Below are 20,775 nucleotides of genomic sequence, written 5' to 3'. Positions count from 1 at the left end.
AAAATGAACATTTTATGAACAGGAGGGGAAATGCTGCCCTCTCTACATTGCCTTGGACTCTGTGAGGATGGAATCATGGAATATCCTGAGTTGGAAGGGACCCACAAAGATCATTGAGTCCAACTCCTGGTGCTGCCCAGGACATCCCAGCAATCCCTCCTGGCTCTGCACAGCTCCTGCCAGGAGGGGACAGGGCCCAGGAACAGCAGGAGAGGGAAATGCCTTAGGCTGGGCCAGGGCAGGCTCAGGTCAGACAGCAGCAGGAATTTCCCCATGGAAAGGGGGGTCAGGGATGGGAACTGCCCAGGGAGGGTTGGAGTGCCCATCCCTGGATGGGGTCCAAGGAAGGACTGGAGGTGGCACTCAGTGCTCTGGGCTGGGGACAAGGTGGAGATTGGTCACAGATTGGACTTGATCACCTTGGAGGTCTTTTCCAAGCTCAGCGGTTCTGTGGTTCTCTGCCGGAGTGGATGGCAGATGGAAACACAAATCTGCACTTGAATTCTGTGATCTATGTGGATGCTGGATATCTTAGTATGAATCTCTGCATGGACTTTCTCTCTCAAGAACTCTACTGCCAGTAACTCTAAGGACAGAACTTCAGAGCTAGGGAGATTATTCATGAATCTGTCACTCCGTTTCTTGGAGTTGTTTCATCTCCTCATTGAGATGGTGCTGCAAAACCAGGGAAACAAGAGAATGCTTTGGGTGCTCAGCACCTGCTCTGCTGTGACAAGAGCTCTTCAGTGCAGTCAGGGTGATGAGCTGTAGGTTTAGATCAGATGTTAGGAAGCAATTCTTGGCTCTCAGGGTGGGCAGGCCGTGGCACAGGGTGCCCAGAGAAGCTCTGGCTGCCCTCAGATCCCTGGATGTGCCCAAGGCCAGGCTGGACAGGGCTTGGAGCAACTGTAGCAGGGGCTGCAGTGGGATAAGCTTTAAGGTCCTTTTCCACCCAGACCATTCCATGATTCTGTGATGATTCTGATCCGGTTGTGGGTTCAGCTGCAGAGCCAGAGTCAGAAATAGTCACCCTGAATGCAGTTTGTTTGCAGCTGAAGAGAAATAAGGGGCAGTGACCCCATAGTTATGTGGTTGTTTTGGGCTGGTATCTTGTGAATGGGAAGGAGGGTTCTTGCCCAGTCAGCTTCCAAATACTGCACCAATGGCTATTTCAAGTTTATAGCATAAGGGACTATTTTTCACTTATGCTAATTCCATAGGCTCCTCTAAAACTTCCAAAGAACTCAAGGCTGTGTATTGGGAGCTATGGAGTTGCTCTGAGGGATCCATTTCAAACATTTTCACCTGTCTGCACTGTTTGCCTTAGGAGCATGAATGGACATAACTCCATTGAGAAATATTCTGATATTTTTATTTCACCAATGGAGTGATGAGTTATAAAAAACTATCACTTGCTGGGTTGAAACTGAGTTGTGAAGCCCTCACAGAGACAGCAGTGCAGCTATTAAATGATCTATGTCAGCTGCCTTTATGGCTTTTTTTTTGACCTTTGTAGGGATAGAATAAATAATGACAAACTTAATTTTTAGCCTCTTTGAGGGTATTTCATGGATTCAGCAGATGACCATGTTGAGAGCAGTTGCTGGCTGGGATTAGGGGTGTTTACTCACTGGTATCTCAGAATGATCTCACTTTCTAATCCACATGAATCCAACCTCAGGAGCTGTAGGGACAGGTCTTGTAGCTTCCAGCTGGTGACATTGCCAAGCCCTGCATGTCTTTTGCATATCCTTTGAGAATTTTTGGGTACTCCAGGCAACATGGATTGCACACACCTCTAGATATTCCACTTTAGAAATGTGAGGCTTCCCCTTCTGACTCTTTTCTTACTCATGGTTTCATTTGAAATGTGGTAAAATGGTTCAGTCTCAAACCTGCAATATTTTCAGAAACGAGCTTTACATATAAAGGAGTCCTTGGACTACAATGGTCTTGGGCAGTAACAATATTGATTAGCACCAAATTCACTTTGCCTAATCGTATGATACATGCTGAATTTGAGTTTAGGAACCTAAAGGAGTTTGCTTGGGAGATGCACTCTGCACCCAAACATCAGGAACAGAGCAGCCAAAAAAATGTGTGTTGAGCTAATAATGATGATGTTTTTTCCATGAACTGTTTTCCCATTTATTTTTGCACAGGCTGAATGAAGTTTTTGTTTAAAGAGTGCATTCCACTTCACTTTTTAAATTTACTCTTTTTTTCTACTAATTACCTCAGAACTGTTAGTTGTCAGTGAAGAAACACTGAAGTGAGCCTCACTCTTGTGGGGTAAAGGTTCCTGCTGGAAGGTGTTGGATGTTTTGGACTGTACCAGATCCAGACTGTTTTAATGGAATCAGTGCATGAGCTGGAGGAGATCCTGCAGCAGATCCTGAGTGGAGAAGCAGAGCCAGCAGAAGTTAACCACACCTCACAGGCATTCCAGGGGCTGACTTCAAAGGTCCTGAACAGCAGCCTTGTTTGGAAGTGTTTAACCATTTGGTTCAGTGGGTTTGTAAATGTTTGAGTTGCTGGAACAGAGGTCCTGTCACCTCCAGTGACAGTGGGTACAGCCCTGCCGCTTCCTGTCAGGGCAGAGCTCAGCTTCTTCTGTCATCTTTCATATTCAAATACTCCACTCTCCATTTACTTGCTCTGGAGTGCCTTTTATCCCTAAGAAAAGCAAATATAGTCCCAAGAACATAGATAAGATTTCTCAGAGCCCACAGAATTTTATTATAGAAATACTGGATCTAATTTGTCTGTGGAAACAAGAACCATTGTCATGCTTCCACTCGAATCTGACTTCAGCCTTGGAGCCAGTTGAATTGAAGCTGTTTCTCCCTGAGCTTTGAAATGGGTATTAACTCAAGCAAAAGGATGTTGATATGGCTCAGATCTGTGTTGCTTTGCATGGGGTTTGTAATGAGCAAACTTTTAAATTCCTTGCTCTTGCCTCACGCTGAACCAGAATTTTTCCACTGATTCCATGGGGATAATTATCCAATAACCAGCATTGGGAGGGATAAACCTTTTAACAGGTGTTCAGGCTATAAAGAGTTTCAGGGATTTTGTGAATAGCTGAAGTGATCCAGAAATAATCAGATCAGTTACTTAAGAGCAAGGTCTTAATTTTAATTACAGACCTGCCAAGTCTTGATGATAAATAGTGAAAGTGAGCACTTTTCATGTGTATTATGAATTCTTCTCCACTGCTGCCTTCTTTTATCACCATGAACGGAAGAAAAGAGGACATTGAGAGGCTGGAAGGTGTCCAGGGAAGGGAATGGAGCTAGGAAGGAGCTGGAGCCCCAGGAGAGGCTGAGGGAGCTGGGAATGGGGCTCAGCCTGGAGAAGAGGAGGCTCGGGGCCCTTGTGGTTCTGCACAACTCCCTGACAGAAGGGGACAGGCTCTGCTCCCAGGGAACAGGGACAGGAGGAGAGGGAACAGCCTCAAGCTGCTCTTGGGGAGGTTTAGGCTGGATATTAGGAAAAATTTCTTCATTGAAAAGGTGTTCAGGCATTGGAATGGGCTGCCCAGGGATGTGCTGGAATCACCATCTGAGGAAGTGCTCAAAAAACGTGTGAATGTGGCTCTGGGGGATATGGTTTGGTGGTGGTCATGGCTGGACTCGGTGTCTCAGAGGTCCTTTCCAACCTTAATGACTCTGCTTCCATGATTCTGTGGAGTTCTATTACACTCAAGCCATTACTTAAGTGAATATTGAGGAGGGGAAGGAGGGAGAACTGGAATTCAGTGGATTTGTGACCTGTCAGATGATTTCTTTGTGAGTTGTTGCAGGAGAGACAGGGGTGGTTGGCTTTTGGTGGCATCAGGTGGAGAAACAGGATCAGCTTTGTGCAGCGGTGCTGGGGTGTAGAGCAGCAGTGCCTGTTCCAAGGTCTGTGGAGAAGCAGGGATTTGTTTTGATTTTGAAGTGGTTTGAATGATTGGTTTGTAAAATTCAGATTTGATGAGTCCAGTACCTCCATGGTAGATTTATGTTCCTATTACTAACAGTGTTCATCATTCTTTAAGCAAAGGGCTTTTAGTGGAAATTAGTCTATAAAATTCAGCCCAGACTTCTTTTGGTCCATCTGTTCTCCTGAATTCATGAGGAGCCTTGGAGCAGGTGTGTGATTGTCCTGTGGTGTTTGAGTACTACATGCCTCATTTCATTCCAGAGAGTCTCCCAGGACAAAACCATCTGATCAATTACCCATTATCCCATTTCCCTGGGAATTGCCTCTTTACCCTTTGTGTTCCTCCTCTAGGAGAAAAGGTGGATTTTGTAGAGCTGAAACATGGAGGCACCTGGCTCTTACAGCTTATTTGGACTCTTGGAACCACTTGAATTTTAACACAAACCAAACACTTCCAGCTGCATCCACGTCCCAGTCCAACAAAACAACTAAATATGTGCAAATTCAAGTGCTGAGCATGTTACTGGGTATGTGGAGAGTGGGGGGTGTTTGTGAGCACTTCTTAAACATCCTCATGGAAGAGCCTGAATCTTCCAAAGGAGATGGTTGGAATTTTCTTCTGCTGGGAGAGCAGTCAGGAGTTTGGATATGTGAGTAAATGCAGGACTCTGCCTGAGGCAGTGGTTTCACAAGACTGCCTTGTTTTACTACCAAGAGGAAGGTGTTGGCTCAGCCCTACCCCTCCTGGGCTTGTCTCAGTGCATTTGGAATTCCACATCCCTGCATTAGTTGCCCTCATCTCCCACTTGGATTTAGCCTGATAAACAATCATGTGGTGTCAGCCTGACAGCTGAGTGTCAGCAATGCATTTTTATTCAGATTACTTAAAACCCTGAGTTTGTCCCTTTGGTGGGAATCAGCCTGAGCTTGCCGGGGCTGTGTCCTTGCCATCAAACTTCTCCTGGAGAGTTGCTGCCAACAGGATTGCACCATGTTAAAGACCTTGGTGTTAACCTCAAATAAGCTGCTGTTAATACTCAGTAATATGAACCTGGCAGGACAGGAGTTGAGTGGTTTTTACCCCCTGGAGTCACTGTTCCAATTCCTGGACTCACTCATACATGTTACCTTCTCCTGGAGGGCAGTTTATAGCTAAAACCCCCCTTTTTAAAGGAGAATTCAAAAGCCAGTATAGACAGAAGCATTTCTTTGTGGGACTCTCAGTTTATCATTGGCCATTGTTGAGAACATGGGAAAGTTTTCCTGTGTGATCAGTGGCAGAATGTGTTTGTGTGGCTTGGAGCTCCAGGACCTCACTTAAGTCACTCATTACTCTTATGTATTGTTTGCTTTTCCTGTGTAATCCATGACCTAAATTTCTTACCTAACCAGGTGTAGAAATCCATATTTTGTTCCCTCAGATCCTGGATCATTGTTCCGTGTGTCCATGGTGCTTTGGGTAGTGGCTCTGTTGAATTTTTTTTTTTTTTTTAGTATTTTTGGCTCCACTTCAACCTAAGTCAGCAAATACTTTGCTATTAAACCATGTATTTTCTGTGCTCTGTTTATTTTTCAAAGGAACAGATAATTGCTGTTTTGGTAAAACTCTGACCACATGAAGTTTGACTCCTATCAGTCTTGTTATTCTTATGAAAGACTTTGCTGTGTTCAGTGTTAGCAAAGCTACCAGTTATCCAGCTTCCCAGATTTCCCATTTTCCATAGTGACTCCCACTGCCTGGGACAGAGCCACTTCAGGCAGCAGTGCCTGAAAGAGCAGCACCACCTGTGAGAAGCACCTGGGTTTATCTTCCTGTGTGCTTTTTAATGGATTGAGAGCTTAGGAGAGCTTCTAGAGCTGCTTTTGCTGTCCCAAGAAGATCTGAACCTGTTGGGACCTCTCTGGTGCTGGGAAGGAAATCACAGAATTAAGTAGGCTGGAAAAGACCTTGGAGGTCATCAAGGCCAACCTATCACTGCACCCTGGGGGGAAGAAAGGTTGGTTTGGATGATGGCAGGTGAAAATTGGAAAAATGTGGTAATGGCAAAATTCTAGCAAGGAATTCTGTTCCCTTGGCACGTTTGTCATCAACCTCTGAGTCAAAACAATTGTTTCTCTTCCTAGTAAGTCCTGGAGGTGAAGGACTCTAGGGCAGCATTTAGTGATCCTTGTGAATAATCTGTGTTGGGAAGGATCCACTTTTCAGTAGCTGATACCAGTTTTGATCCTGTCATCATTGCAATGGAGAGTGAGGTAGAGAAGAATTCCCTCTGAGCCTCAGTCACTAAGCAGTGATCAATTTTCTTTGTTATTTTCAATTCTGCCTTTAACATGAAATGCAGGAGACAGCAGGGTTTGCATCTGGCAAATCAGAAGTCCATCTGTGAGCCAGATGCTTTGCTGTGGAGGGAGCAGATCAAAGGGTCCCAGGATCATCAAGGTTAGGAGAGACCTTAAAGCTCATCTCATTCCAGCCCTGGGCAGGAGCACCTTCCTCTAGACCAGCTCCAGTCAAAGATGCAACATTAGAGTGGAGTAAAAATAGTTGTAAGGATCTTTTCTGCACCCACTTTCAGCTTTTAGAGGCATTGAAGGAGCCTTCAGGCCGCTGTGGTGTGGAAAGAATTCCTGAGCAATGCAGTGAAGCTATGGAGAGGTGCATCAGAGGGTTTTCCTTCTCCCTGGAAATGCTGTGCTGGGGTAAAATCAGGCAGAATATTTAACTCTGGGCTTGCTGCTAGTTTGGATTGCTCTTCATAGGCTGTTTCTGCTGATGTTCTGAAGTAATTTCTGTAAAAAAAATCCAGTCTTTTATTCAAGGGTCTAATGCTGTTTTTTCTTAGACCTTGAGTGATTCATGGGGATTTTTCCTGCATTTATAAACTGTCACTCCTGTGGTTTGTTATGATGTATGGCCTGAACATTCCTGGTTCCTGTGATGCCAACTTATCCATCTTCACTGTGGCCTGTTATTGCCTCAGAAAACAAGCCTTGAACAGTTCTGGAGCTGCAGATGTTTATTCCTGAATGGCATCTTGGCTTTCTCAGAGGTGTTACAGCTCCTAAAAGGTCCAAAGCAATTTGCTCCCTGCTTCTCCAAACCCTTATCTCCCTGGAATGCCTCGTCCTTTATTCCAAATCCAGTTTCTCCTGAGTAGCTGTTTGTGCTGAGCCTAAACCAGGGATTTCAGGAGTGTTCAGATACAGAGAACTCTCCTTCCTGAATTTACTTGATGGTCAATTTCTGCGGCTGAATTTGGACAGGTTCTTCCTGTCAAGCTTTTCCCAGTGTTTCTCCTAACCCTCCCAGGACAGAATCTCCTGCAGCTCTGAGCTGATGGGTTATTGTTCCTCTGTTTGGCTTGGCCTCAAGTTGGGAAAAAAAAAAAAAAGAGGGAGACAAAAAAATGCTGTTACTATTTTGGAACTTTGATTTGCAAACCACTTTTCATTATTTCACTTTCCCTAAACAAATCCAAACCATTGCAGTATCGTGATGTTTAAGTCAGTGGAAAAAATGATTTCAAAATTTGGAATGGAAGCTTTAAGCAGTGGGATTCAGTGGTTCTACCACCATTCAACTCCCTAACAAAGTGCTCCATTTGGAACTAATCAGAGCTTTGTGATTTTTCTAGGCCAATTTGGAACTGCTTTGATGTGCGACAGGATCAGATAGTATGAGCTCAGGCAGACAAGACATATGGGCTAAATTAATCCTTAGCAAGTCTAGGAAAATTAAATCTTTATGGAAAAAAAATGGAGGTTATGTATAAACAAAATGCAAATTATAAGCTGCACGCGATGCTTGTTGTAAGGAGAGTGGAGAGGAGGGAATACAAGATAAGAGGCAATAAATTGTAACAAACTGCTTGTTCAGAGGTTTTCTGGAGCTATGTGGCTGCTCTTACCCAGCTTCAATCATTCTGAGTGTTTATATTTCTGATTATTCCGAATATTTGGAACCTGGTTGTCCAGGATAACGCAGCCCTGCTGGAGCTCCTTTCCCAGCCTGCTCCTCTGGGCTGTCCCTTTGCCAGGAGGATGGTGCTCAGCCCTCTGGAACTTCCTCCCAGCAGCCCTGGGCTGGAGGGAGAGTTTAATGAGCTCCAGGAGAGAGGCTGTGTGAGATAAGCTCAGCTAAAGACTGACTTTGGCAAAGGAAATTTAAACTCTTCCCCACCCTCCTGCCAAGCAGGGAGTTTAATGGTTGGTCTAAGGGAAAGCTTGGTGTTAAGTTTTGTTATTGGTGGGAAGCTGTGCTGAAGAAATAGTGTATAATTAGATAAATATAACACTTTTGCATTTATATATAGAAAATAAACTTTATTTTTTTGTCAAGAAGTAGTGCTGAAAAGGAAAGCAGCTCCCTGTAACCCTCTTTTTTTCCTGACACTCATCTGCCATCCTGGATTGATTTCTTTATACATAGAAGCTTTTTTATAGATGTCAAGTATACAGAGCCTTTCACTTGTTCTACTGCCTTAAAGTGTGTATAAATCTATAAATGTCAGTCTTAAAATGGAGCTTACAATAGGTAATTGTATGGAGTGGGGCTGTGCTATTTCTGACTTGCATTGTGTGTGCTGACTGACGGCAATGTGGAACAGGAGGGTGTGCAAAGTATTGTTTTCTGCAAAATTGTCCCAGTTCAGGGCACTGTGTCAAGGTAGCAGGGTCTGAGGGAGCCGTTTCCCTTACAGGGACCTGGAGCTGCTGGTTTGGAGTTACCCTGAGTGAAGGAGAACTCATTTTGTTATGGCAAGATGCACATTTTCTCCTGTGATTTGTGCCAGGCTAAAAATCCATGTGGAATTCTAATTACAGCTCTCCCTAGCAGCAGCTCAGGTTGATTCCAGATGTAACAATTGAATTTCAAGTCACACAGTTCCTCTGAGTAGTTACTGGGAGTGTTTTTGTTGGTCTCAACTCCCTCTCTAATGCATCTTTTCCTCTTCAAGGTTCTTAAACCCTTTTTTGTTTTGATGCTTCAACCTTCTGCTTGGGCATTGTTAGTGTAGAAGTTTCCATTGAAATATGATCATGGCAGGTTATTAAATGGCAAAGACAAGAAAATCAGGGGCTTGCTAAGAATTTTTCATTGCAATTTGTTGTGGAAATGCCTTGAGTCTCCTCCCTGGAGAGGTAATGGAGCCTCATGGAGCCACTTTGCTCCCCTGGCTCCTGAGTGGGAAGAGAGAAACAGAGGGAAGTCCTGGCTTAGGATAAAGACAATTTAATAGGGAAAACAGAAGCCACACATGCAGGCCAAGCAAAGGAATCAATTCCCCATGGATGGGCAGGGTTTGGCCATGCCAGGGAATCTCATGGGTCATGGTGACTGGGGAAGAGTATTGGGGTCACTGAACATCCCCTGCTTCCTTCTTCCCCCAGCTTTCCATGCTGAGCATGATGCCCCAGGCCTGGAATATCCCTTGGAGCAGCTGTGCTCAGCTGTGCCCATGCCCCATCCCAAGCCCCCCCTTGTGTCCCCCCAGCCTCTGTGCTGGTGGGATGGGATAAGGACCCAAAAAGGCCTTGGCTGTGTCAGCCCTGCTCAGCAGTGACCAAAACATCCCTGAGTTATCCACAGCTTCCAGCACAAATTCAAACCAGCCTCACACCAGCTACTGTGAAGAAATTTAACTCTACCCCACCCAAAACCAGCACAGTGTCACAACATAAAAGCGACATTTTCCAACGGCCCTTTTCCCTAGTTTTTTTGTGGAAAAGTTAAAATCTGTGGTGTGCAGAGGTTAAAGGTCTTGCAGTCTCCCTCCAGTTGACTGCTGGGTGACTATTGTTTAAAAAAGAATTATGCTGTAAGTAGCTTTTTAGATTAGCCAAGATAATCTCAGTTTGTGAATAGCTGCTGACTGAAAGCACTTCCCTGAACTGTTACTTGGGGAATATCAGGAGTAACACCCTCCGTTCTGAGAGAAGCCAGCTTCTCCTGAGTGCCTTCCCAGGGGATCCCTCACTCCAGAGAAGGTGTGATGTTTGTGTGTTCCCTCCGTTTATTTTAATGGATTTTTGTGCTTTTCCTTCCAGGTCACTCCAAGGTCGGAGACCCCCATCAACAGTGTCAGTAACAGTTTGGAAAATGTGCTCCACACATCCACACATTCCATGGAGGAGTCACTACCCAAGAGGCCTTCGGGGAAACACTCCAAAGGTGTGTCCTTCTCCTTGTGCTGCTGCCTCAGAGCCTTGGTGGTGCTCAGCTTTATTTTCATTTGGGTTGGAGACTGGAATTTGCTGCTTTACTTCTGACTTGGGCAAAGTGACCCAGGAGTTTGTAGGAAGTGTGAGTGTCAGGGAGAAATGGCCAGCAAGAGAGGAGTATCCTGATTTTTCCATTAGGAAATAAAGAGGTTTTTTGAGATACCTTCTTTTGAAATACCAGCTTTGCTTTCAAGAAACATTCTCCAAGAGTGGGTATCTTGGACATTCCACCTCGTAGCAGATTGTGGTGTTGGGCCTTTCTCCAAGGGAAAAGGCATTTAAACAGTTTGACTGCCACTTCCACCTTTCTCTCGCTTTCCCAAGTGGGAAACTGAGTGGAGAGAAGTGGAGGAGAGGAGAGAGATCTTGCACCTTTCTCTGTTACAAAATAAATCTGGTTTTTCTAATGCTATATTGGATGCTGACCTGGCTAAAAACTGGCCTTAGCAAATCAGGGTCAATTATTCCATTTCCACACTCCAGGCTCTCTTTGCAAATATGAAAATGTCCAGGCTAAAATGTGACTAGCAGTATTTTTATTTAATGCATTTTAAAAATCACTGGTAATGAGGAAAGTCTTTGAACTGGGAGCTGCTCTTTGTGCAGAACAACTTTTGTGAGCCCTGTAGGGCAGAATTAATCAGGGGAAATATCTGCCCTCATATATTGCCTTCAAATATATCAAAAATATTGTCAGGCACCATCTAAATTTTTTAATTTGGAATTTGTCCTCTTTTCTTCTCTTCTACTGGCTTCCTACAGAACTTTGCAAATACAGTTTGATACCACAGAAATTCAAAAATTTCAAAGCCCATCTTGACTCAGAGGATCTGATACAGCTCAGAAAGGGTTAAATGTCCCAGGAAATGTTGACTTGCCTCCACCAGCCCTCCTCTTCAGTGACACACTCCACTGTAATCCCAGAAGTGGAAGGAGCAGTCATTTTTTACAGCCCAGTAGTGCTGGACGTAGCCATTTCTCCAGCTGTAAAAACCATCAGGGTAGAAGAAAACGCAGCACTAAGCAGAAGCATGGCTGGGTTTGTGGCTTTCATCTGATTAAAAATAGGACAGGGTTCAACACTGTTTTCATTTGTACTCACTGATTGCTATTCCAGTACCATATATGCTAAGATTAGTCATGGTATGCTGTGAAAATTAATTAGGTTTTGCTCTGATCTGTTTTTCTCCTATAGAATACCTGCCTCGTGTTCAGTTTAATTTACAGACTGCCTCAGTGATGGTTGGGAAAAGGAGGTGTGGAACAAATACTGATATTCTGCTTTCTGCTTCACCAGCAGTGTTGAATTCTCCTTGATGCCTTGGGGTTCTGTTTCTCCAGCTTGGAGTGCAATTTAGGATTATTTGCCACCTGAATCCACTGTCCCTGATTTACATTCCTCATTTTCATAGCAAACACAGCTCTTCATTTGGCAGGACCCACCAACTTTTTAACCTGGAGCACATAAAATTGTCATGAAAGCACGGGATGCTGGATTTTCATGTTGTTATTTTTTAGTGAGCCTGGTTTCAGGCAGCTTGACAGGACAGGATTTCTCCCCAGAAGCAATGAGCTGCCCAAGGTCATCATTCCTCTCCTGGCAAAGCCCTGGAGCTGGAAGTGCCTCAGTTAAAAAGGCTGGAGCTGAAACACGAGAAAGAAAAGAAAAATGAGAAAGGTGCAGTATTTGTTGTGCTTAGCTGGATTAGAGACAGTTTGTATTAACCCAGGGAATGTTTTAATCCTGATTTGGAGACGTGTCAGTAATTTAATTTACTCTCCACAGCTGAACAGAGACTGGGCTTGTAGGGCTGTAGTAGCTTGGACCTGAAAGCTCTCAGTGGCTGTGTTTTCCCTAATCCACCACTTCTGGCATCAAATGTTGGAGTTCCTACATGGGAGGGAGGCAGGAAGAGAGAGAGGAGTGTTCTGCTGGATCTCTCAGTGGCAGTGTGTGTGCTCTTGGAATGTTTGTACAGCTTCGTGCAGAGACTTGTCAGATACCTGGGAGTAATTTCACCAGAATTGTGCTGCCTCAGGAAATGCATTTATAACAGGAGTGTCAGCCTGAGAAGTGCACCAACCTTTGCTTTTACCTCAGAGGCCCAGCTCATTGTGTGAGCACTGTCAGGCATTAAATCATAAATTGTGGAATGATTTGGATTGGAAAGGACCTTAAAGATTGTCTAATTCCATGGGCAGGGACACCTTCCACTAGCCCAGGTGCTGGATTCGTGCTGCAATACTCAAGTTGTTGAGAGTGGTGAGCAGCAAACTCTTGGGTTTTTATCAAAATTCCTCAATTTTTTCCTGCTGTTTTTCCAGGCTGAGCCCCTTTGTCCCTGTGTACATATCTGTGGTAAAATGGGATAAACCAGGTGGACATTGCTTCCAAGTGATAATTTTGGTACTAGAAAGTTCTGTGCCTACTAACATAAATATTTTGGGGATCTGTGCTCTATCTGGGCTTTTCTTTTATAAAATAAAGTTGAAAATTTTGCCTTATGCAAGTCAAGAAAAAAAATACAGATGGGTTCTGACAGAAGGATGTGGAGATCTTGTGAAATCCAACAAGTGTAACGTGCTCTGTGAATTGTGCTTTTTATTCCTGTTTTGACCAGTGATTTCAGGCTGTTCAAAGCTGTTTCCACAGATGGGGAATTCTTTTAGCTGGAGGTAACTTTGGAAGGTGGAGGCTTTCCCTGTTCCCAGGATCTGCAGTTGTGCTGGAAGCTGCAGTCAGGCTTGTTCACAGGTACTGAGGCACTGACAGATCTCACTGGTCAAGCAGGGCAGAGATAAACACAGATTCTTGGGTTACATACAATTAAAATTCCAAGAGAGATGTGTTGCTTTCTGTCCCTCTTCCCACTGCTCCTAGAATGCAGTCAGGTTTTAATAATGGTTTTAACGCCATTTGAACAAAATAAATTGAAATAAAGGTTGGGCTTTTTTTTTTTTTTTTTTTTTGTCCCCCAGCCTTTCCCAGTAGAAAGTGGTTAAAAAAAGCCAAGAGTTAAAATTGCATTTCGCTGTTTTGTTTTGCAAGCAATCCTCTGCTGGTAGCAAAGGGAAATTCAAGAGATTCCATTTTTATTCCAAAGTTCAGGAGGAGCTGTGTGACCCATGGGAAGCCCCGTGCACAGAGCTAATTTTTAACAAGCCTGTGGATGTAGAGTTGGGGTAATTCCCAAAAGAGAGCAGTTATTGGTTATCACAGCTGACTGAAAAAATCAGCTTATTTTTATTTGTTCAAAAAAGCAGCAGGAATTTTCCATGCTCCAGAGATGTTGTTAATTACTCTTTTGCTGTCAGGTTCCAAGGATTTGGCCGTTAGGTGGAGAGCAGCGGAGGCAAGTCCTGCTCTCTGCATGTGACATATTTTAGCAATGTATTAAACATGCTCAGTGACCACAGCATATTTTCCAAAAGCACAGAGGAATTAAATGCATTAGACCAGATGTTGAAGTGCAGAACAAAAGCAGCTTTATTATAAAGACAGCATAAGTTAGAAACATCCCAGGACAGAGACTGTGCTGGCTTCATGCTTCCTCTGCTCTCAGTAAAATCAGTAAAAATCTCAGTAAATCAATAAAATCCGGGTTTGTCACAGCCTCTGGGTGAAGTTTCCTGCACTGGAGGTTTAGCAGTTGCTCATCCCTGTTCATTTTGCAGGTGGCCCTTGCCATGTCCCTCCCCAGAGCAGCCTGGACAGTGATTCCTCAAATGAACAAGTCTCATTTTCTGCAAAGTGACAGGAACTCTCCTATTCTTGTGTTTCCTGTATATTTATCTTGCCTTTCCTGTGTTGCCACACAAAACCCTCCAAATTGTCTCCACGCCAGCCTGATTTCAAATGAGGCAACTGTTGAAATCTGATCCTTTTCGAGTGAAGCTGAATCATAATTCTTGCAACACAGGCTCTAAGGATAGGCACAAACTGCTTCTGGAGAGTGAGGAGTAAAGCTTTGAGATGGAAAATGGGGGCAGGAGCCTTTATTCTACCATCTCTTCTGCATTTAGCCCTGCTGAGCACAGGAAAACCAATTGCTTAATTGAAGGGATGCTCTGGGTCCTCACTCAAGGTCCTGAAAGCTTCAATGTGTCCCAGGCTTGGATAAATATATGGAACAGCACATGGCTGACTGGATAACAGTCTGTGGGCATGAAGGAAAACAAGCTCTAAATGCATCTCAGGATTATATTGATTGAGTTTTCAGTCAATATTGGGATGTAAATCTGTCCCTGCTTGCAGAGTCCAGTTGAGCCCAGGTGGGATCACTTGGAGGTGGCATGTGGTGGCTGTCACGTGCAGCCAGGGCTGGTATCTGAATTATTTCATGACAATAGGCAGCAGCAATGGGTGATGTCAGCTTCCCAGAACTTCTCACCACTATTTTTGCTGTTCTGTTTTCCTTGGCAAAATGTGTTTGTACGGTCTTGCACCTTTTTTTTCTCTCCCACTTCCTTGACTCATTCTTTTTCCATAAGAAACCAGGCTGCAGGAGCTCTCCCAGTTTAATGGTGACCAACAGCCTTCTCCTCTTGAAATGTTTGACACCAGCCTGCTGAAGGCAGGCAGAAAATACAGGAGGAGGGGGAAAAAAAGCTCTGAAATCTATTTTGTTCAGGTCCAGACTTCAGACTGCCTTGTTCTGCATCAGTTGTGGAGCTGGATTATTCTATTTTTAAGTAACTGCATCATCTCCTACAATATTGGGTCAACTACTGGTAGGACAGGGCTTAAAGAAATATTTAGGCTATGATAATCCTTCAGGAAAAATCTCCCTCTCCCAACTGTATATAATTTTTCAGCTGTTTGTGTATGTCCTTGTTCATTTTCCCTCTGAAGGGAGAGCTCTGCTTCTAAACTTGAGCCATGTAGGTTGAGATCACACACCAGGCAGTGCATTCCTGACCTTCTGTCTCTGCCACACGAGTTGTTTGAGGAATATCAAGTATTTAGAGTGAATTCTAGAAGTCAAACCCAAGGATTAGTGTGCTCCATGAAAACATCTTTGGTGTTGCATATTTTCCCCTGTGCTACAGGATTATTGTATGGTAAGGAATTTTTTTGGTGATGCAGAAATCACGTTGCTCAATGTGGAGTTGAGAGTTCAGTTCAGGTTGGAGGTTTGATTTTGCAATAAAGACAATACTCAAGTTTAGGGTTTAAAAAATCATCAGAAACTTTGCATTTCACCTCATGTTTTTATTGCTAGTTCAGTTGTCCTCTGCTTACAGAAGGCCATTTTATGTCCCCAGAGCCAGGGTGAGTGCTTGTTGTAGGGCTGGGAGTGGAGCTCCTCATGCTGGGGCTGCACTTGGACTCTGGCAAATTGATGTTATCAGCTGTTAATAAGTTAACTTTTATCTTCTCTCGAGGTTAGAATCAGTATTTCTTTGTCCCCCTCATTGCCTCCTTTTGCCTGTAATGAGCCTTGTCAGGAGAGATCTGGGATTGCTGTGATAGGATGGGAGGGCAGAGGAGGCAGCACAGACGCTGCTCTGGCTGGATGGGAAGGTGGCTCCTGGTCTGTCACAGCCTTCTGCAGCCCTGAAACTGCTCCTGGCTGGGTTTGGGATCCATGGCCCCCATTCCTTCCCCTTGTGCTCCACAGGGAGCACTCCCAGCACACCAAGGATGCTCTGTGGGGTTTCCTGTGGCTCTTCTGGAGTTCCTCTCACAGAGCATTCTTTAATTTCCTCTGAGCAGTTTTAGTTGTGTCTACACCATCTGCCTTGATCCCATATTCCCCTAAATAATGGATGTCAAGCATTTAACCTGAGGGCCTTATCCTGAAGCTGCTGAGTGATTCTCTAACTTTGGTTTGTTTGGACTTCCTGCCTGTTTTTCCTCACTGAGGAGGTGGAATTGCTCTGCTTGGTCCCTGCCTAATTAACTGCTGAGCCTGTTGATTAAATTCATTCAAATTTGACAAAGCTATTTAGAGATTTTATTTACAGTGGTGTCTGCATAGAAGAGACTCATTCATGCTTCCTCCAGGAGAAGTGAGAACAGCTGAGGTACAGCCTGGATCTGTGGGAAATAAGGCTTTGTTTTGCTCCTTGATAATCCACAAACTCCCAGAATTTGATAATCCATAAACTCCCTGCTACCTTCCACTAGCCCAGGTCACTCAGAGCCCCATCATTCATCTTGCTTTTATTTATCCTTGTGTTACAAAGAAAGATTTGTGTGCTGGGCAATATAATTTCCTTATTAAACAGTAGGGAATGAGCATTTTTCTGCTACAATAGGATTTGACAAAGAACACTTAATTTGGAGGAGTCCATTCAGTTTGGCTTCAGTGAGAGCTGGATGATACTTTTGTTTATAATTAATTTAGTCAAGCTACTTGGAAAAATTTAAATTCTAAGAATAGGATGCTGGTAAATCCAGCTGTGCCAAGGATTTTACCTCTCTGTAATGCAATCCTCAGGCACATTCCTGATGTTGGGTAAGGACAGTGTAGTCATCAGTATCTACTCTGAGATTATAAACTCATATTTCATAATATTTGCCTTTTTCCATGGCTCTCTCAGGAGGCCACACACAGGATGTACATTCCTAGAAGGATTCTCCCATTTCCATGTCTTTGGAGTCCTGGAGGTGCCTTCAGTGGCCCAGGAGTTGTTAATGAAGGTGAAATTATTGGTCATTACCTCAACAGCTCTGGAGGCAGCAGCATGACCTTCTTCCCATAATGGAAACAACAAAGCAACTTCAGCTTTTCATTAAAATCACATTAAATGGTGAAAAACAGTTTTTCTCAGATCTTAATGGTAATGGCTTCATACAGCCCATCTTCTGAGGCAGAAAAAAGGTGTTGGGAGAGCTTTTCCTGTGGTGGAACTAATGCTTAAACCTGCATTATTACTGAAAATCCTTAATTAAAAGCAGGAGATGAAATTTAAAATCTAAGAAATTACTGAGGGATAACAAATATGTAATTCAAGACTGAGGAAAAAAAGCAAAAAAACCCCAAGGAGGTACATTTTAACTGCTGCTTTTTGCCTCCTGGCAAATTGCTGCTGCAACCTGAAGGGAAGTGGCTCAGTGGGGCTGGACATTGCTGTGTCTGCTGCCTGCAGATGGAGAGAGGGATGTGAGAAATGCTCAGAAATGCTCAGCTGTTCCTCCTGCCTTCAGAATGCAGCACCCTGGAACATCTGGGCATTTCTGAAATAGCCCATTTTGCTGCCATCTTCAACAGGACCATGCAAGGATTTAGGAAAGAATTTAAAATAAATGGCTTGCTTATCCTATCTAGGCCCACATTGCCCTTAAACAAAATTGGATAAAAATTGGCACTTCAGAGAAGAAACCAGGAGTGATTCACATGTATTCCTAGAAATCCAACACACCCCTGCCCATTTTACATACTGACACCACTGTACTAATGACTAAATGGCAATTTTCTGGTGCATGTCATGCTCAGGAAGCTTTTACAGCTGGTTAGTTGTTAGCTGGTAAATGTTCCTTCCCTTAACAGTTTATTCCTAAATCCCCCCCATTTTCCCAAACACATTTTTCATTTCCATCTACCTTTCCATTTAGATGAATTCTTGCCTCCATATCTGAGGGTAATAGGCTTAAAGTACAATAATTTTCTCAATAGGTAGCTGGAGTTTTTAGAGGTATCTGAATATACAAGTTAAAAATGGTGTCATCTCTCACATAGTTTTGGGTCCAGACCTGCAAATTTCTGGGTATTTAAAATAAATCTGAGGTTTCTTGCTTGCCTTTGATGTCAGCATTAGAATTCTCACTGGGGGCTTTTCTCTGCAGATATGGGAGGCTGTGATTTTGGAAAGAATCAGACTGCAGCAGGGAAAAGATACCAAATACTGTGGGACTGGAGAAATGGGTGATGTTGGGAATTGGGAATAATAAATAAATGAAACTGGGGCTGTTCAGCCTGCCTTGAAGCTGGGCAGGGACTCTTCATCAGGAACTGGAGTGACAGGACAAGGGGAATGGCTTCAGACTGAAGTTGGGATGGATATTAGGGAGGAATTCTTGGCTGTGAGGGTGGGCAGGCCCTGGCACAGGTGCCCAGAGCAGCTGTGGCTGCCCCTGGATCCCTGGCAGTGCCCAAGGCCAGGCTGGAATGGACTTGGAGCCACCTGGGATAGGGGAAGGTGTCCCTGCCATGGCAGGGGTGGCACTGGATGAGCTTTAAGGTCCTTTCCCACCCAAACCACTCCATGATTCCATGATATGAAAGAACAAATGTGAGAAGAGTCCAAGCTGTGGAGTTCTGTCCATGAGTTCAGTTATTTTGGGGTTGTTTAAAGGAAGTTGTGTTCTCCTGTTTAATGACAGCTTAATGGAGTTTTGATGAACGGCGTCTGTGGGGAAGTGCCAGAGCAGAGCCTGATCCTGGGCCTTGCATGAAGAGATTGCTGGGGAAGGGAAGCATCTGGAGCTGTTCTTGGATTGGTTGTAGTGACTAACACGAGAATGAAATCCCATTTGTGGGTTGCTGACAGTGGGAACTCAAAGTTTGAGGGGTGCTGCTGCCCCCAACCCTCTGGATGTGGTCCCTTGTACTCCCTGGAGCCTTCCATGGAATTGTGGATCTGATCTGGTCCTTTGTGCCACACAAGCAGAGGAGACAAACAGTCAACTTTGGCATTGTTTAGGTGCTTTGGATTTTCATTTCTAATTTAATTTTCTTTTGTTCTTTTAAGCTGGGGAGTCACAGGCTGTAATTATGCAAGACAAAGCTTTTGATTAAAGTAAATTTTCTTTCTTGGGAGCACAGAAATGCTAAGCTAAAAGGTTAATGTTTCATTTGCTTTCTGGCTCGTTCTTTTATTTCTCCCTGGAAAAAAGAAGGAGAGGGCTTGCTGTGCTGCATGACTTCCCTGCCTGGAGTGGATGCATTTCATCAGTGGAGGGTGTGGGTGCTATTTTTAGCCATCACTCAGAGGGGCAGCCCTGCTAAAATTACATCATTAATATCCCCAGCTGAAAGGAAATGGCAGAAAACACCACAGGGCCTTTGGAGTTTCTCCCTATTGTGTTTTCCACTCCTGGGGGTGAATTATTCCAGGTGTATCATTCCAGCAGAGTTGTTTACAGTCAGTTCTTGTGAAGAGGCCTGAGGAAATGTGTAATAATTTGTCTGCAAAACCAGCAGGTATGAAATAGGTTTTAGTGGCTTGGAGAGCTCCTAGTTTGTATTCCTCCCTGTCCCTGTTATTAAGGAGTTCAGGGATTTGCTGGATATCCAACTGCTGCAAAGCAAGGTGGGGACCTGGAGCTTTAGGCATGAATTTTTGCCTAAAGTGGTGTTTGTTCCATTCTGTAGGTCCTGCTAAAGGATCTGCTGGTGAGTCTGGAGATGAGAGCTTCAGGACTTGGAGATTTTTAGTGGATGGGGTCTGGTGTTTTTTGCATTCTTTTTAGCTCAGTTTCTGGGCATTCTCCTTGCCCTGGCAATAAAATCTACTTTGGGCTTTTCCTTCCTGTGCTTTTTTCATAGATGTGTTACAGTTATCCAGTAGTTGTGTGGTGTCTCCAAATCAGTTTAACTGCTAAATTAGAACGTCCTTCTGCCTCTTTGAATCACTGGTCGAATCTTGTCTGGGATCCAGAAAGAAGGAACCATGAGCTGAACAAAAGTAGAAGAGGGAAGAAGAATATTAAAGCCTGAGAACAGAGACATGAAAATTGCCACAAAAGGGGAACCTCACAGAAGTGACCGAGCAGGGATATTTGTTCCTCACTGGGCTGAGCCCTTGAATGCATTTGTGGCTCTTGGCAAGACTGTCTGTACTCAAGGATTTTCTATTCCACACGAGTCCCTTAGTCTGGTGTTTTTACATAGCGTGCTAAGAGAATTTTTTTTGTTGTTAACAAGGCTATAATTCCTTAGAAAATAAAAATTGAACCTGCTATAAAACGACTTTGTCCTTGCTGCTCCTGCCTGTTACTGCAGCCTTAGTCATGAGTTTCCAGTGCTGGGCCTGGTCTCAGAAATGCAGCAAACAGCACGTGCTTATTTACAGGAGCATTAAACCCTGCTGGCCTGGAGCAGCCCTAACAAAGCAGGCAAGCTGCTTCCTTCATCTGCCTTGGAGGCTGAAATGCTGCATTTCTCTGCACTTGGAATCCCTTAACTCCTTTGGGTAGGGGCAGCAATCCTTGGAGCCATCTGATCCCAGGGCTGTGGTGCTTTAGCACCAGATGCCCTTCGAGCCAGGGCACGTTGGCTGAGCAGCTGCAGCCTCATCCCCTCCCTCTGGGCTCCAGCCATGCCGATATATGGTTACAAACTGCACCCTCAGGCTGCGCAACAAACCCCCTGTGCTGGGAGAAATGTATATTTATATATGGGGCACTCAGAGCTGAAATCCTGCCAGGCAGATCCTCATCAGATGCAGTTGGGGTTGGGTTCATGTGGGGTGTTCTAACAGAGCAACAAAGATTACGATTAGCTGAGTGGTCTAAAAATCTTTATCCAGTCACGAAGTGAATGAAATCTTGGGTGATGGAGGGAAACTAATGGGTAGTAACAGCTTTAGCTCAGTTGCCATTTTGCTCACCTCCAGCCAAGGTGGTTTGTGGTTAGTTCAAGCTGCACCCAAAGGTGCTTTGCCTTTCCCTGGGTGTTC

At 44.2% G+C, this 20,775-nt stretch overlaps 1 protein-coding gene across 1 annotated transcript in view; it reads left to right on the top strand.

Moving 5' to 3' along the window:
* Window positions 1-20,775, top strand: part of ZCCHC14 (zinc finger CCHC-type containing 14) — a 47,413-nt gene that overhangs the window by 3,694 nt on the left and 22,944 nt on the right. The window contains exon 2 of the mRNA XM_009090775.4: window positions 9,976-10,099. Within this exon, the coding sequence (XP_009089023.2) occupies window positions 9,976-10,099 (124 nt within the window). The remainder of the gene's footprint in view (window positions 1-9,975; window positions 10,100-20,775) is intronic.

Source organism: Serinus canaria, chromosome 11, assembly GCF_022539315.1.
Source record: "Serinus canaria isolate serCan28SL12 chromosome 11, serCan2020, whole genome shotgun sequence".
Lineage (NCBI taxonomy): Eukaryota > Metazoa > Chordata > Aves > Passeriformes > Fringillidae > Serinus > Serinus canaria.
This window is presented reverse-complemented; position numbering and strand designations above follow the sequence as displayed.